This window comes from Diabrotica undecimpunctata, unplaced genomic scaffold (assembly GCF_040954645.1).
Source record: "Diabrotica undecimpunctata isolate CICGRU unplaced genomic scaffold, icDiaUnde3 ctg00000568.1, whole genome shotgun sequence".
Lineage (NCBI taxonomy): Eukaryota > Metazoa > Arthropoda > Insecta > Coleoptera > Chrysomelidae > Diabrotica > Diabrotica undecimpunctata.
The window spans coordinates 969130-987500 of record NW_027311885.1 but is presented as its reverse complement, the minus strand read 5'-3'; the positions used below and the strand labels follow the sequence as shown (position 1 = coordinate 987500).

The following is an 18371-nucleotide window of genomic DNA, read 5'->3' as shown; positions in this document are numbered from 1 at the left end:
TAAAAATACCAAAGAATATATACTTCGACTGTTCGACTTCATCTAATTTACAAAGAATATAGACGCTTTATATTCTTTGTAATTTACTTCTCCGTTGCACGTGAACCGCGTCATCACAGACCACTAATAACCGCATGGGCGCGTTCAGCAGACGGAACAGCTATCACTCCGCTACTTCCGAATCCATCGGTTAGCGCTGGACCAAATGTCATAAGTCAAAACCTGCTGGATTCCGCTACCGCTACCTTATCTGTCAATGTCAAATAATTTGTCATTCTAAAAATTAAATATTTTTGTTCTTTGTTTACGTTTGTCAGTAGATTGCCAATTTAGCTTGACTTTTAAATATTATTTAACTTTACGTCACATTCATATAATAGGAATATAGAAAGGAATGACATAATTAGAGTATTAGTGGAAGAACTTGCGGACGAGGAAAATAATATCCAGCTAATTGGAAATGTTGTGGATCAGTTGACACAAAATGAAGAATTAGAGCTAAATAATGTTGAGAGCTCAAGTGCCTCCTAATCAAAATTTTTATGAGGAAACCATTCACCAATAATATATGGGAGATCTTTTTGTAAAGCATTTTCGCATGAGTAGGGAATGTGATGAAGTAGGTTTTGGTAAAGATTATTAGTTCTTTGAAAACTACATATAAATATTTTAGGTAATTACTCAGCAACTAGGAAATTTAGGAGTTATACCCATTTCAATTCAATACCCTACAAGTCCTTTAGATAAAAAGTGGAACATCTATTAATGTGGCGAAAAGACAAATAGAATGATGATACTTGTATATATTTTGGTTCATTAATATTTATGTTATATTTACAAACTTTTCTTATTTGGCTTATAAACACACTTTCCTCTGTAAAATAATTAATTTTAATAAAACAAAAGCTACTAAAAATATATCATTTTATTTACAACATTTTACAAGTTTTATTTACAGTGCTATAAATGTAGTTAATACAATAAACTGATTTGGAAGAAGAATATATGAATAGTATGATTACAAAAAAAAAATAACATATAGAGTCACAAAATAAGATAACAAATCAATTCAGAAAAAGTCACAAGGTATAATGGTATTAAGTTATCTAATGCATGCAGATAATGTAACACTAAACACAATACAAAAGCTGAAGTCCAAAGTATTACAAAGTTGGATCAGAATTATCACTTTTGAAGGGGAAAACTGATAGATTAAAAATTTGGAGCTTCTTTGAAGAGTTAGCCAATAGAAGAGTTCTGGGAGTAAAGCTGTTATAAGAGTAATTGAATCTATGAAAAGAATATAAAAAGTCTGCACATACCTAGTTGCAATATTGGAGAATAATAAACAAATATTTTGGAGAGGAGTTTGAAGCAGGTGCACAGGCTGTTGATAATTTTAAATAGAACTATTAAGTCTCTTTGATTTCTATATACCTCAAGAGAAGTTCAGTATACATTCTAATGCAACATATTCACAGTATACATGCATCCATACAATGGCATGACAGAAAATTGGACAGTCTTAAGTTTCAGTTTAGATGCAATGTAATAGGGGGACAAAACTGTAGACCAGTAAATGAAAAGGGATCTAACCATGGAGAAGGAGATCAAATAGCAGAGATGTAAGAAAAATCTTTGATGGTTCTCTTCACAAATCCAAGTAGCTTCATAGATTTCTGTATTGTTGTGGAAATGTGTGATTTATAGTTAGAGTCAAGGTTCACACCTAGATCCTTGGTTTCAAAAGTAGAATATATGGTTAAATTGGTTGTAGTTAAATGGTTAAATTGTAGTATGGTTTACTATATTCGAATATTATTGGGGGATGAGGAAGGTGCAAATGAAAACTATGACATTTTGACGCATCCAAATACCATTTTGTGTGCTCCACTTAGAGGCGATCAATATCCTTTTGCAGACTTCGGCCTGGCATTTGTTTATTTTAAAGCATTTTAAATCGTCAGTAAATATATAGTAAATTTTCACTTACTTGGAAACAACATATTAGATAGTTGACAATTAGATTAAACATTACACACAATTATCATCTAAATAAGGAAAGCTATATAGTGCCTGAAAGAAAGACTTTGATATGTAAGTAATAAAACCATCAACGAATTGAAACAATAATTACATCTATAGGCATGATAACAACAGAACTAAAAAACCAGAAACAGAGAGGAATAACACCAGCTTTCAGAACAAACAATTACTTAAGCAAATATAATAAGCACCAGAGCCAACATAAAAAAACATTTATACAGTGGGGTATAACAAACTTAATCAAAAACCCAACATACAATATTACATCTGTTAAACCCGTAGAACCTTAAACAAATGTATACCAGAACACAAAAGAGCTTTCAACAACAAAAAACAGAGTCTACATGCACACTTCACCTTTTATATCATAATAATTCGTTTAGTGAACAATTTCAAATCCTTAAATTAAGAAATTTATGAACCCTCACACTGCACCATAGTGAAAAAAAAGGACCCTTCTGGCTGTATATCTTTTTAACTCTATATACACACAAAATTAAAATCTAAGTATATATCTACACATTTCTTTAAAAAAAAACCTTAATTTGTGTTAGTTAGAGGTGAGAATCACTATATGATTCATGCAGCCTTGTTGACTGATATAGTATATTACAGCAGTGTGCATCACATGCCGATTCACACAAAAACAAGTCCATATGACTCATGCGACCGTGTTTATCAATGTAATATCGTTTATTACAATTATATGTCCATTTCCACAATATAGGCCATTTTACAGAAAAATACAATTTTGCTCTAAATGAATATTATTTATTTCCAACTGTTAGCCCGTAGGTGTTTGTTGATTTCACTGTGTACTCTGTGCAATTCTTTATACTGTGAAAATGAGTTAAAAAAAAAACAAGAGAAACTAAATAGTGTAATGAAAACAATATTTTTTTAATATATAAAGTTTTTGTTAATTTCTTATTAAAATAACAATGTATTTAAATAATAGTTTTCGTTAAAAAATAAATATATAATAGTTGACTTAAGTAGTTTTTATCAGTAACCCACTTTTCAGGCTGTGAGAATCAAACATTGGTTCACATATTTCAGAGGCCAAATATAGTTTCTGTTGCTTACAGCCGACTATGTTTAAACTGCATTAATGATACTTTGATATGAGAGACCACAATTGCTTCTCAGAGCTTTCATAATTTGTGATGTGTGAGCGTTACAAATGCGTGTGTATTCGATATTTGATTCTCGCGGCTTGTCAATTGAGAAAGACAAAATGCTGAAATAGCTGTAGTGGGAAGAAATTATAATAAAAGTTATAGAGATGTAGAAAACAAAAGTTTTCAGAGTTTTCTTTTTAGATAACATTAACTATAAGTAATGATCAATTTCGACGTAAACATTTTTAATAGCTAATATATGAAGTGAAAAGAAAGTGAACAAAACATGAAGGAATGGAACCAAACAGTCATTAAATTGTAAAGATAAATAATGGATCACCTTTTTGTTATTAGGAAACAGCTGGAAAGGAATTAGAAATCCAATCAAGAAATACCTCTAAACAAGTTAAATAAATTCAATGGATATGTCCATATAATAAAGTAATATATGGCTGGAAGCACAAACGTATGGTTTGTGGCTGGAAGTAAAAACGTAAAAACAAAACAAACAAACACCTAACCCTCAATTTTCTTCTTCTTCTTCTTATTCTTTTTTTGGGCTATGTTCTAGACAATTTACCCAGTTTACTTCGAGGGTAGACACTTTTTGTCTTGCTTCAGCAATCAGTGTCTACCTACACTTACATTCTTCCTTTGTTTGTTTTAGGTTATTCTACATGTATACTTGTGCTGGTTTTTTTTTCTTCACAGGCTAAAATATTAGTAATACAACACAACAAAGGTATAAACTTTTCTCGCTCGGGGGTAGCGTCCAAGCTTTGCACACACCAGAAATGCTACCAACGGATAAGGTAGAAGCACCCAGGACTGAAAGAAGGAATATCATAGTTTATAATTTAATATTAAAGGTAGAAATAAAGTTGCATAAGGTGCTTATTGTATTTTCATTAATATTTGTGAGAATTGTACAAATATTTATGGGGGTGGGAAGTTTAGTTTTAGCTAATTCGGCATACAAGTCAAAGTGTGGGTTTTGATTTAAGTGACATTCTAATAAAATATGGTTTAAGCCTCCCACTTGGCCACATTCGCAATAAGGATCATCTTTGACTCCAATTCTAAATAGATGAAGAGGGGATGAGCAATGGCCCGTTCTCATACGGATGATTGTAGTTAAATGTCTCCTATTGATATATGCGAATTTATTGAACCATGGTAGTGTGTGGATTCGTTTATTAATTTTGGCATAGAATGAATTACTTGTGCCATATCCTTCGTACCATTCAGCTGCCCAATTAGACCAAATCTCTCTTTTCAAGTAGGGTGTAAAATTTGAAAACTCTAGCTTGATATTCATGGGAATATTCAGGGAACGACCTATATTGGCAAGTTGGTCGGCCTTGTAGTTTCCAGTGATACCAGTGTGTCCTGGGATCCATGCTAGTAAGATTTTGATATTATTGTTCCTTGCTAGGATAATTCCTGTTTTCGTTAAATACGATATATGTTCTGTGTCTTTAGAAAACCCTGTTTTTTTAATTTTTTGTAGTGCACTTTTGGAGTCAGAAAAGATAATGGCTTCTGTGATATTTTGTTCCCGTATAATTTGGACTGCATGATTGATCGCAGTAACCTCTGCTGTACATATTTGGGTATGATTGGGTAGTTTAGATGAAAATGAATAGTTTATATCTGGGGAAAAAACACCAAATCCCGCATTTCCTATTGTGTCCGTTGAGCCATCTGTAAAGAATTTTTTGTATGAATGGAATTTTTTGACTAAGTTCACAAAATTCATAAGATTGAATTCATTTTTTGTAATATTTTCATTCAGAATTCCTAATGGTTGAAGTTGTAGTTCCAAGTCATATTCATGGCAAGGAAGAAGTTTACTGGAATATAGGTTCTGCAAATAAGGTTGGATTTTTCTGATAGTTGCTATCAATATGGGTTTTTCCTTATTTCTCCAGTATTTATTGTCCATATTACAAAGTGCTTCTAATTCAATGATTGATTGAATGACAGGGTTGTTTTTAATGCTTAGGTTTTTTAGCAAAAATTTTGTGGTGAGCCATTCTCTTCTGTATTTTAATGGCAGTTCTCCAGACTCTGATAACAAGGCTTGGATTGGAGTTGACTTCATGCATCCTGTGATAATCCGAATACTTTGGTAGTGCATCTGATCTAGTTTCTTCAATATATATTTAGGGCACGTAGATAGGAATTGACCCCCATAGTTTAAATGACTTAGGATAAGTGCTTCATGGATCAGTTTTAATATTTTTGGGTCACTGCCCCACCATGTTCCACACAAGGCACGCATTACATTCAGTGCTTTACCTATTTTGACTTCCAGCTGGTTAATGTGTGCCTTTCATTTAAGGTTCTTCTGTAAAACCATTCCTAGGTATTTAATTTTATCTACCCACTCTATATGTTGACTCTTATAACTGATATTTCCAGGCATTATTTTGGTATTACCCCTTGTAAACAAGATAGCTTTAGATTTGCCCACAGAGATGTTCAAATTATGATTGTCCAGCCAGGCCTCAAGATTGACTAAATATTTGTTTAATTTTGATATCATATTTTTAACATTCACTCCCTTGACTAGAATTACAAAATCGTCAGCATACTGTATGACTTTAGCATTTTTGGGGAACACTTTGTGTATTGAGTAGGTATATATGTTAAATAGCATTGGACTTAATGTTGATCCTTGTGTGAGTCCAGTGCTAGTGGTATTTGGGCCATGTACTAACCCAGAGTTATCTTTGACAAACAGTTCTCTGCATCTTAAAAAGTCATATATGAGGTTAGCTAAATCATGTGGTATATCCAAATGTATTAATGTAGAGTACAGTTTGTCAATATTAACATTATCATATGCTGAATGGATATCCAAGAATATTCCTATTGTACATTCATTATTACTAAATGATTTTTGGATTTCAGATGTCAAAAAGGATAGACATTCTAAACATCCTTTACTCCTTCTAAAACCTAGCTGCAATGGTCTGAGGATTCCCTTATTTTCTATACGCCATTCCAACCTATTTTTGATCATTGATTCTAAAACTTTACCTACACAAGAGGTGAGGGCAATAGGTCTATAGTTAGTTGCAGTGAGTTTATCTTTCATAGGTTTTAGGATTGGAATTATTAATGACTGTTTCCATTCAATCGGAATGGTCCCTGTATTTAAGCATTTGTTAAAAATTTGTAATAATAGTAATGATCCTGAATGAGGTAGATTTCTAATCATAGAGTATGAAATTAAGTCAAGTCCCGTAGCAGATTCCTTTTTAGAATTGATTATGAATTTGTATTCATTAAAGGTAAAAGGGGAACTTGTATTGCTAGTTTGTATACTTTGTTGATATAACTGTATACTGGGAGGAGCCAAGGAATTCAGTATCTCTTGTGCCATATTAGGATCAGGAAGGGAGTTAATTGGGCTATTACCATATCCAGCTATTTTCCTAACTTTATCCCATATTGTCTTGATTGGCGAGTTTCTATTAAGGCCTTCTGCAAATTTCCTAAAATTATTCTTTCTTTTTTCTTTAAGGAATCTTCTAGCTATAGCACATTTGTTTTTTACTATTAAATAATTTTGTAAGTTGGGTGTTGATTGGAATTGCTTTGTTGCCTTAATTCTGTCTTTAATGACTTCAGCGCAAGATTCGTCCCACCATGGGATATGATACTGTTTATTAACATTTGATTTGTACAATGGGATGGACAACTGTGCAGCTTCATTTATTAGATCTGCAAATGATCGGTAGTTCTCCCCTGGAAATGATGTAAATGATGACTCTAATACTGAGGTATATTGGTTCCAATTAGCTTTTTTGAAGTTTCTGTTATTCCTTGGTGGCATGTGGATGGTAATGTTTTGGACACCAATTTTGCACATTGTGGGTAGGTGATCACTAAATCCTAGGTCAGGAATTATTTGCCATGATGATCTGGTAGCAATATTCTTAGATGTTATTGTTAGATCCACAGCTGATGATCTTTTTGGAGGTGGTGCTATTCTGGTATATGAACCATCATTTAAAAAAACTAGTTCCAGCTCATCTAACGTTTGGAAGATGTTTCTCCCATTGGAATTATTACAAGGGCTACCCCAAGCCTCATGCTTGGCGTTCAGGTCTCCCATTATTATTACTGGTTTGTTGATTTCCTGGATCAGTTTTATCCATTTTTGTTTAGATATGGTATTTGCATTAGGGACATAGGCATTAAGTAGGTTAATTTGAAATTTAGGTAGGAAGATTGCTTGCAGTTGAGAGTTGTTATTAAATTTATTACATACAGATATTTCATAAAATTCTACTTCATTCCTTATAAGGATGGCTATACCACCATATGAATCATCTCTATCATCTCTAATTACTTGATAGCCCTTGCATCTGATTATATGGTTAATATTTAACCATGTTTCATTTAGCAATAATATGTCAGGATTGTATTCTTTGATAATTATTTTTAAGTTATCCACATTAGCATTATATGATCTCATATTCCATTGTATTATAGTCAAAGGAGTGAAAGCTTTATTTGTTATTTTTATTTTGGGCTTAGTATTCTGAAGCATCGGATACTGTCCCATCTTCCATTAACTCATAGGTTATGTTATTTGTTGAGCTGCTTTTAATGGACCGTGGAAGTGATGACGTAGATTTTATTGACATCTGTCAGTTTCACTTTCCAAACAAACCTTGTTTAGTGTGGATAATTTGTATTTTTCGTTATTTTTTCATTTTTTTTTTACAGAATCTTTCCGCTTTTTGCAATATCTAAGTATTCTAATAGTTACTACAACAAGTTTACAATGTTGTGTAAATAATAAAGCATGTTGTTTTATAAAAATAGCAATAAAATGCATGTATCAATAAAGTAAGGTTAGAATGTCTTTAATTTAAACTTTTAAACTATATTTCATAGAAATAGAACACTGAATTATAATGGTATTATCGTAAACAACACTATACTTAAAAGAAAAAGCAGCAGAGGAAGCAAAATGTTAACTTTATAGAAATTAAAAAGTCTTGAGATTGGACATTCCAACTTTTGTTTGGAAAGGTATTGACAGTTGTGACGTCACACTTCCACTGTCTATTGTTTTATATTGTGATACATTAGATGAGTTAGGGTATAAGTTTCTTAGCAAGTTGTTTACAAAAGATTGTACCATCTCTTTATGTTGTGGTGGTAGTAATGACATTGCATGGGAGATTCCATGTTCAGTTTCCTTATTTGCACTGTAACCTTTTGATGTTGATGGCATTGATTGAGAATTTGTTGCCCAGTTTAATCTTCCCTCCGGATTAATTAATTGAGCACTATGTTGTTTTTTGTCATATTCTGTCATGTTTGGTTTCCTTCTTTTGGTGGGTTGAGATTTGACGATTTGGTTATATTTTGGTATACTTGTGTCATTCTTTATGGCTTCTATTCTTCTTTCTGTGATATCTATTATATTATTAGGCTTGGATTCTGTATGCAAGACAGGAAAATTCTCTTCGTTCAAAGAGTATTCCCTGTTTTCATTTTTTGGTATTTGCATGTTTGCTTCATAATATGAGATGTTAGAGAAAGACATTAGGGCTTTTATTTCTTTTTGCCGTTGGAATTCTTTACATTTTTTATCTTTAGAGATATGATCATGATTTTTACAGTGTATGCAGTATGTTTCACAATTCGAGGCTTCCCCGTGTTGGCTTTTCCCACAGTTCTGGCACTTTGGGTTCCCTCTGCATTGATTATTACTGTGATCATATAACAGGCAGTTTCCACACATTAGGACTGGGCTGACATATGGAATAACCTTCATGGGTAATCCATACACCAGCACCTCCCTGGGCAGTGCTTTTCCTGTAAATGTTACGCATATGGTGGTTATTGGTAGATAGTTTTGTTCTTTTCCCTCTTCGATAATTCTCCTATTTAGTCTTTTTATGTCAATTACTTTACAGGATACTAATTTTGTTTCGATTGCATTTTTAATTTCTACTTCAGATATTTCTTTACATATGTTCCTTATTATACCCTTACATGTGACATTGTGATTTGGGATAAAGACATCATATTGTAAACTTTCCCATCTCTTAATTATCATTCACAAATAGATTTGCCGATTTAAAATCTTTAAAAACAACACCTAACCGGTTTTTCCCTTTACGGTTAAATTTAATAATTTGCTGTAGGTTTAGGTTAAATATTGTTTTAGCAATACTTAAGATGTGAAAATTCCCTATATTTTTGTCTTTTCCCTGTACATATACTTCGAAAGAGACTACATTAAAACACACAACCCCAAGTGTGGCGTGATTGGTTGGTGGGTGGGTCCCAATTTAAAAATTGGCGGGTTTCATGTTTATTAAAATGACAATTGAGATATTGGCACAGTATATCGCTAAAGTTTTTATTATACTGTGGTATTGGTACAAAGCGGATGATATTCACATTTTAGGATTAAGCTGGCTATTTCAGTTGTATTAGAAATCTAATTATCTTTCTTTTGAGATTATTTAGTTAAAATTAAATTCTGACTTGTTTATTTTATTTTGATATGCTAGTGATGCTTTTTTTATTAGGTATATAGATATTGTTTATATTAGGTAATTTTTTATTAAGATTTAGAGGTTCCTCTTATTATTTTTATTTCTAGATCATTCATTAACATTATTATTTTCGTTAGCTTTCTCTATGTAGGATCGGCTTCTCTAATTATTTTCCTCTCTGTTCTTTTCTCTTCCAGGGACTAAGTACCTCTCCGCTTTTTGTATGAGATTATGGTTTTTCAGAAACATGCAATTGCTGTTCATCCCCTTTTTTTACTGCCCTACATTCAGTACCATACATCATAGCTGGTCTTAAGGCACTCCTATACAACTTACCTTTTAGTTTTCTTGGTACCTTTTTTATCACACATCAACTAATTTACCTCTTTCCTTTACCTTTAATTGAAATATAGATAAAACGGTAATACCGATCCTAAAAGCCGAAAATCATCTTTTGGGAGTTCTTGTCTATCCAAGCCAACTACTCTATCTGGACTTGAAATATCATCTTTAAAAGAATATTCTAAATATTTTGTTTATATCCAACTTAATTTTAATTCTTTTTCTTCAAGGCCCTGTCTTCACTACTCTAGTCTTTTTTACTAATACCAAGAAGGTTCAGTTGTTATCTAATCCAGCACAAATGAGAATAAATATGGGCTTAACACGAAACCCTGATGAAGCCCTATTTTCACACAAAATTTGCCAGTTTCACCTGCAATCGTTCTAACACTAGTTGTTACTTGCTCATACATCACTCACATATTCAACCGGCACTCCTTTCCTACTTAATCTCTGCCACAGCAGGTTTCTGATAACTTCATCATGTGCTTTCTGAAGATTAATAATACTATGTGCAAGTCTATCTCTTTCACTCTAAATTTTTACATTAGCTGTCTTGTAATAAAAATTGCTGTTGTAGACCTGCCTTGCATAAATCTAAATTGACATTTATCCATTTTCATTTTTGAGAACCTTACACTAAATTCTATTAGATTTCACCAAAAATAAAGCAGAGGTTTACTGGAAATAACTATTGCAAACCAAATAAAACACTAAATAGCTGTTTAAAATGTCTTTATTCTTTATTAAAAATCTGGGAAATCAAAGGAGGGGGGGGGGCGTTATTGGTGCAATGGCGAAGGAAAACCCCTCTAAACCTCGCCTAGGGCCCAGTACATCCCGATTTAAAAATAAAATTCTAATATAAAAGTGTATAAATAACATCATTGTCTATTTTAATGTACAAATTTTACCTTTAAAATTCAGACCTAACCATAAGTTTGCCTACATATAATCTTATAAAAAATTACACTATATTACTAATCAAGTAAAATGTATAATAATGTTAAATTGACTAACTTTCTTGTAAATAGAACTTTATATATTGTTATAGAATTAACATTTCTTGTTATAGAACTATAATAAAAATTCAATACAGATACAAAACAAAAAATACTTGTGAGCTAAAAAATTGTTTAACGAATTTAATGTTTACTCAGTTCCTTTTTTTTTGGAAGGAAAATATTCCTGTTTCTCCATTTTTCGCTTCATTGTAACATTCTTTGCCTCTTCCTGAAATTCTTTCTTCACTTTCACTTTGCGCTTTGTTCCTTGAATGTCCCTCACAATTTTGTCATGTAATCTTGCAAAACTTTCATCATCTAAGTCTTCCATTAAATTTACCAAGTTTTCTATTTGAAGACTTTGTTTGGTTTTTTCCTGGATGACATTTGTCTGTTCTACCTTCCCTCTGACAAACTCATTAATTTCCTCCTGATGCCTTGATTTGATAATTGAAGTTACTGCAAAACACCTTGCAGCATCATCTAAAACAGAGTTAGTTCCCTCGCGCTCCTCATGCATTCTTACCAAGTGCACATGCTTACACAAGGTATTCCTCACCACATATTCGGCACACTCACACTGGTAGCGATGAATACAAATTTTACATACTCTACAATACAATGTCTTACATTCATTTTCACATACTTGCCTTATATTTACATTATATATTTTATTAGGATCTCTAAATGACTTTACCTGAAATTGACCATATACCTTCACATTTCTCTTAACCTCTACTTTGTTTTTCATCATTTCTGCCATTTTGTGTGCTTTTGCTATAACCCTATCTTGATAATTGTTCGCATTTGGTCTTTCAATGTTTATAATCCTCTTCCACATTTTGATGTCCACTAGATCGTCTATTGTGTCCAACAACTTTTCGATTGATACTGCAGCATTTGTTCTAAGGTGGTTGGTCTTCAGTAGGTTGTTGAAAGATTCTATCGCCATGTTTGTATTGATTCCTGAATTTCTTCTGTAGCAATGGGCCCACATTTTGATTCTCTCTTCATTCTGAAAGTAATACCTACAAAAAAAAATATACTTAAGGATGACTTAAAATGTATGATTTCATATATTTATTTACCTTGCCAGATAATTAAAAAAATCTCTCTCATTTGCCTCTTGTAATTTGATTATATATTTGTTGCACAACTCCATAAATCGATCTTCATCCGTTTCATTAATAATTCTTTTCATCTCAGTTTTCATCTGTTTCTTCAAAATTGGATCCTGTATTTTCTTCTTCCCTTGAATATTCCAGTTTCTCACAACATGCCAGGTACATAAAAGCCTTTTTGGTTGGTTGCCCATAATCTTCGCCCATGCATTATAATATTTTGAATCATCATCACTCATAAAATGTTCCGCATGAATTTCAGTCTGTATTCTATTCTTGAGGGCACCTAAAAGTTTTTGAAAATTATTTTTACTTACCAGTTATAAATTGTCATTACTCATATAATACATACCTAAAAAAACCTCTTGAACTACTTGGTCCAATCTGTTTGATAGTAAGAACGCAACTGGAAATCCTGTATTCCTGTCATCTTTAATAAGCACCACTGTTAAATCCATTCCCCTCTTGTTTGTGCCGTGTGTACCATCCATACAAATTATGCTAGGGAATTCTCTTAATTTATCTTCCATTACAGAATTCATAAATCCTAAGGCAAAATCTTCTTTTTTAAGTACATCATGTTGTTCTCCTAATAAAAATAAAACACCAAATTTATAGTTTACCCAAAATTTATAGTTTAGAGATAATTAAAGATAAATTAACAGTAAGAGACTGAAATTTTATTGTATATTTTAATAGGTAATCATTAGTCCTATTTTTTGAGTTCAGTTGAGTTCTTATTTAAAAAAGATAACTTAAAGCAGCAATGTGGGGAGAGATAAGTAGAAGCAGAAGATACTCAAGAAGGTAGATAGAGTAAATTCATGAGAAACGATAATCAATAAGTATGCAGACAACTAGCTTTTGCAAATGATGTTAACATAATAGTAAGAACAAAGTATAAAATATTAAAGAGGAACTTAATCAGATAGAACAAACTGCATGGACAAGTAAACTGAAAACCAATTGAGCTAATATAAAATACATGTAGCTGCAAAACAGCAGGTAATCAGTGATTACAACACTTAACTATAGGATAGTATAGCACTCAAGTGTAAAAAACTTTATATAGGATAACTAGTTATAAGATAAGAGTTACCATGGCTTAATTAAACAACAAAGGTCAGGTAATAATACAAGAAAAAACTAAGTGCCAATTATATAAAACCTTAATAAGATAAGTTATTCACATATGTATCTGAAACATGCACACTTACTAAAAGTGAAGAAAGCCAATAGGGTAATTCTGAAAGACAAATCTTGAGCCACATATATAAACCAGTAACAGAAAATTGTATGCGAATAAGATATACATTTTAACTATAAAGGGAATACCAGGATCTGGATATCATAATATTCATACAAATAGGACAACTTCAGTATAAGAAAAGTGTAGAACTAATGAAATAAGATGTAATCCCTTTCAAAATAAACAAATAATTCCAGTTGGAAATAAAACAAAAGGAAGATTAGATATAAGGAACAAATAAAGCAAGACATGAAAATTTTAAAAATCAAAAACTGGAAAAGCAAAGTGTGAAATAGATCAGAATGAAGAAGTATTCTTAAACAGACTAAGACCCAAAAAGGGTTGTCTAGTAAAATAAAAAACTAGTAAATTTGCCCCATAAATCAGCACCTCCATTACAAAATTAGCTTTCATGTAAAAAACCAATAACTACAATCTTAGGAGATATATTATTTAAAAATGTATATTGAATAAATGAATTGAATTAATTATAATTGTGGTAGGCATAAAAAAATGATTGATCTTTACCTTCCTTCTTGAATAAAAAAGCGTAATTCTTGTTGTTAACATTCCATTCCTGAACCTTTAAAGCCGTTGCTACCATATCATTTTGATCTCGTTTCTTATATGTATTATACTTCCTGGACAAATTTGAGAGATCTTGACTTGTTAATAAGGCAAGTCTTTCTAGTTTTGGTGTTTCCAATTTTCTTGAATCTTCTAAAATTCTGCTAGATGGCACCCCAGATGTTAACTTCTCTACAATCATTTTTTCTTCTGCTTTTGACAGATGCATGGTTCTTAATTCCTCTTTATGTCCAGCATGTGTTTTCCAATAACTGACTGAAACTTGTCCTTGATCTCTCAGTTTGCAAATCAGCCTGGAGGGACACACTCCTTTAATTTTAATTGATCCACCAGATTTCTCTGTCCTAATTTTATAGTTGGGCTTATATCCTAAATATAGATTAGTATAAGTTTTAATTACTTGAAGTAACAAAGTACTGGACCTACCATTCAAGTTACTTCTGTTACAATCATAGTATAATATCTTATACTCCTTTTTATAAACTGCTCTTTGTTTAACATAACTTGTCTCAAATTTCTGCATGTCTTTCCATGTCTCATATTCTTGTAAACTAGAAAATTCAAAAGTTATTAATTCAATACTCACCTGGTGGTTTTCCTTTAGATGTTTTCGTAAGTTCTCGTGGCTTTTTAAATTAGTTTCTTGTTCACATAAAGGACAAATAATGTGATTTATTTTCTTATTCGACACATCTGTTTTATGTATACTTTTGATATGATGATTTCGTAATTCCACATTTTTAAATATTTTGCTGCAAAGATGGCAGGCTCCTGAGTTAATTTCATAGTTTGTTGAAGTAGATGGAATAGGACTTGTTGAAGTAGATGGATAGACAGAATCCATAATTGCTTTCTAAAACAAAGTCTTAGGTAATTAAATATGGTGTTCTAACGAACAGATTTTTAAAACAATTTAACAGATTTTTAAAAATAAATGAGAAAAATTTAAATTAAAATTTTTTGTGTGTTTGCTTATTGGCAAATTGGTATAAAACCGCCTAATCAAAGATGTTTAAGCGCCAAACCACAACGCCAAACAGAGAGATAGGGCGCGTTCAGCAGGCGGAGCTGCTCCACAACTGTTGAGTAAATGTCTGCAAAATGAAACCGCTACCGCTCCGCTACTTCCGGAGCGGCCTGTCAAATTTGGTAGCGTAAAAATGTATCGCTACCTCCATCCAACATGTTGAGAGAAATGTCATTCATGACATTTCTGTACTAAAATTGAGGGTTAGGTGTTTGTTTGTTTTGTTTTTACGTTTTTACTTCCAGCCATATATTACTTTATTATATGGACATATCCATTGAATTTATTTAACTTGTTTAGAGGTATTTCTTGATTGGATTTCTAATTCCTTTCCAGCTGTTTCCTAATAACAAAAAGGTGATCCATTATTTATCTTTACAATTTAATGACTGTTTGGTTCCATTCCTTCATGTTTTGTTTATACTTTCTTTTCACTTCATATATTAGCTATTAAAAATGTTTACGTCGAAATTGATCATTACTTATAGTTAATGTTATCTAAAAAGAAAACTCTGAAAACTTTTGTTTTCTACATCTCTATAACTTTTATTATAATTTCTTCCCACTACAGCTATTTCAGCATTTTGTCTTTCTCAATTGACAAACAAATGTCTGCTTTACACTTTATAGTCTCTGAACAAATAAAGGAGGGGAAAGCTGTATGTCTCAAATTGGTCATTCAGAATTATATCTGTATATTTTAATACATCTCACTGCCATGAGAAGCATAATGTGATACACGGGTAATACGATTTTACAGCCGCGAGAATCAAATATCGAATACACACGCATTTGTAATGCTCACACATCACAAATTATGAAAGCTCTGAGAAGCAATTGTGGTCTCTCATATCAAAGTATCATTAATGCAGTTTAAACGTAGATGGCTGTAAGCAACAGAAACTATATTTGGCCTCTGAAATATGTGAACCAATGTTTGATTCTCACAGCCTGAAAAGTGGGTTACTGATAAAAACTACTTAAGTCAACTATTATATATTTATTTTTTAACGAAAACTATTATTTAAATACATTGTTATTTTAATAAGAAATTAACAAAAACTTTATATATTAAAAAAATATTGTTTTCATTACACTATTTAGTTTCTCTTGTTTTTTTTTTAACTCATTTTCACAGTATAAAGAATTGCACAGAGTACACAGTGAAATCAACAAACACCTACGGGCTAACAGTTGGAAATAAATAATATTCATTTAGAGCAAAATTGTATTTTTCTGTAAAATGGCCTATATTGTGGAAATGGACATATAATTGTAATAAACGATATTACATTGATAAAAACGGTCGCATGAATCATATGGACTTGTTTTTGTGTGAATCGGCATGTGATGCACACTGCTGTAATATACGATATCAGTCAACAAGGCTGCGTGAATCATATAGTGATTCTCACCTCTAACTAACACAAATTAAGGTTTTTTTTAAAGAAATGTGTAGATATATACTTAGATTTTAATTTTGTGTGTATATAGAGTTAAAAAGATATACAGCCAGAAGGGTCCTTTTTTTTTCACTATGGTGCAGTGTGAGGGTTCATAAATTTCTTAATATAAGGATTTGAAATTGTTCACTAAATGAATTATTATGATATAAAAGGTGAAGTGTGCATGTAGACTCTGTTTTTTGTTGTTGAAAGCTCTTTTGTGTTCTGGTATACATTTGTTTAAGGTTCTACCAGTTTAACAGATGTAATATTGTATGTTGGGTTTTTGATTAAGTTTGTTATACCCCACTGTATAAATGTTTTTTTATGTTGGCTCTGGTGCTTATTATATTTGCTTAAGTAATTGTTTGTTCTGAAAGCTGGTGTTATTCCTCTCTGTTTCTGGTTTTTTAGTTCTGTTGTTATCATGCCTATAGATGTAATTATTGTTTCAATTTCGTTGATGGTTTTATTACTTACATATCAAAGTCTTTCTTTCAGGCACTATATAGCTTTCCTTATTTAGATGATAATTGTGTGTAATGTTTAATCTAATTGTCAACTATCTAATATGTTGTTTCCAAGTAAGTGAAAATTTACTATATATTTACTGACGATTTAAAATGCTTTAAAATAAACAAATGCCAGGCCTAAGTCTGCAAAAGGATATTGATCGCCTCTAAGTGGAGCACACAAAATGGTATTTGGATGCGTCAAAATGTCATAGTTTTCATTTGCACCTTCCTCATCCCCCAATAATATTCGAATATAGTAAACACAATTTAACCATATATTCTACTTTTGAAACCAAGGATCTAGGTGTGAACCTTGACTCTAACTATAAATCACACATTTCCACAACAATACAGAAATCTATGAAGCTACTTGGATTTGTGAAGAGAACCATCAAAGATTTTTCTTACATCTCTGCTATTTGATCTCCTTCTCCATGGTTAGATCCCTTTTCATTTACTGGTCTACAGTTTTGTCCCCCTATTACATTGCATCTAAACTGAAACTTAAGACTGTCCAATTTTCTGTCATGCCATTGTATGGATGCGTGTATACTGTGAATATGTTGCATTAGAATGTATACTGAACTTCTCTTGAGGTATATAGAAATCAGAGACTTAATAGTTCTATTTAAAATTATCAACAGCCTGTGCACCTGCTTCAAACTTCTCTCCAAAATATTTGTTTATTATTCTCCAATATTGCAACTAGGTATGTGCAGACTTTTTATATTCTTTTCATAGATTCAATTGCTCTTATAACAGCTTTACTCCCAGAACTCTTCTATTAGCTAACTCTGTTACGTTCCAAATTTAAAGTAGAAAGTCCCACCTCTATTTTATCAAAATTTAAATAATTCAGGACGTGTAAGAGCGGTTGCCTATAATATATTATAAGCAAGGTGGCGAAAATAAAATTAGTAATTTTTAAATAGGGGTAATGTCTGGCAAATTGTGCTGAAGTTAAGGGAACACGTCCTCTTTTTTGTGAAGAAACTAATTTAGATCGTTCTTTCTAGAGTTATCTTGGAAGAATTGGGATCATAAAATTGAAATTTTTGAATCTCGGTATTATTCGGTGACCTCCGTGTGTCAAGTTGTCAAGTGTTCGGAAAGACGACGGAAAGAAAGTGATTCCAGATTTGACGGTGTTACTGAAAGGTTGGGCTAGATTAAAAACGGCATTTTGTTTTTTTGCTTTTGCTGCTGTTCCATGTGGGATCTGGACTAGTCCGAACCGTGTGGATATTCAAGGGGATTTGCTGCCTTCGTGGAAGGGTTTTTTTGGAATATCCACAATTTCGCTAAAAAAAGCGGATCTACAGTACACGTGAATACCGGGAGTCGTATTTAGATCAAGAAATTAGCCTTAATCACGAGTCC

The 18371-nt window shown here is 32.0% G+C and overlaps 2 protein-coding genes across 2 annotated transcripts; both read right to left on the bottom strand.

Annotated features, from left to right (window-relative positions):
* Window positions 1–4193: 4193 nt before the first annotated feature.
* LOC140431104 (uncharacterized) lies at window positions 4194–5451 on the bottom strand. The gene is made up of 2 exons (XM_072519021.1): window positions 4389–5451; window positions 4194–4282 (listed from the first exon to the last, which is right to left on the bottom strand). Exons 1-2 carry the CDS (start codon window positions 5449–5451, stop codon window positions 4194–4196), a joined length of 1152 nt encoding a protein of 383 aa, XP_072375122.1.
* A 5323-nt stretch (window positions 5452–10774) lies between these two features.
* On the bottom strand, window positions 10775–17759 carry LOC140453001 (uncharacterized). Its single transcript, XM_072547311.1, has 5 exons — window positions 14431–17759; window positions 13945–14373; window positions 12520–12756; window positions 12135–12453; window positions 10775–12074 (listed from the first exon to the last, which is right to left on the bottom strand). The coding sequence occupies exons 1-5, from the start codon at window positions 14846–14848 to the stop codon at window positions 11195–11197; spliced, it is 2283 nt and encodes a 760-aa protein (XP_072403412.1). The 5' UTR covers window positions 14849–17759; the 3' UTR covers window positions 10775–11194.
* Between the last annotated feature and the right edge of the window lie 612 nt (window positions 17760–18371).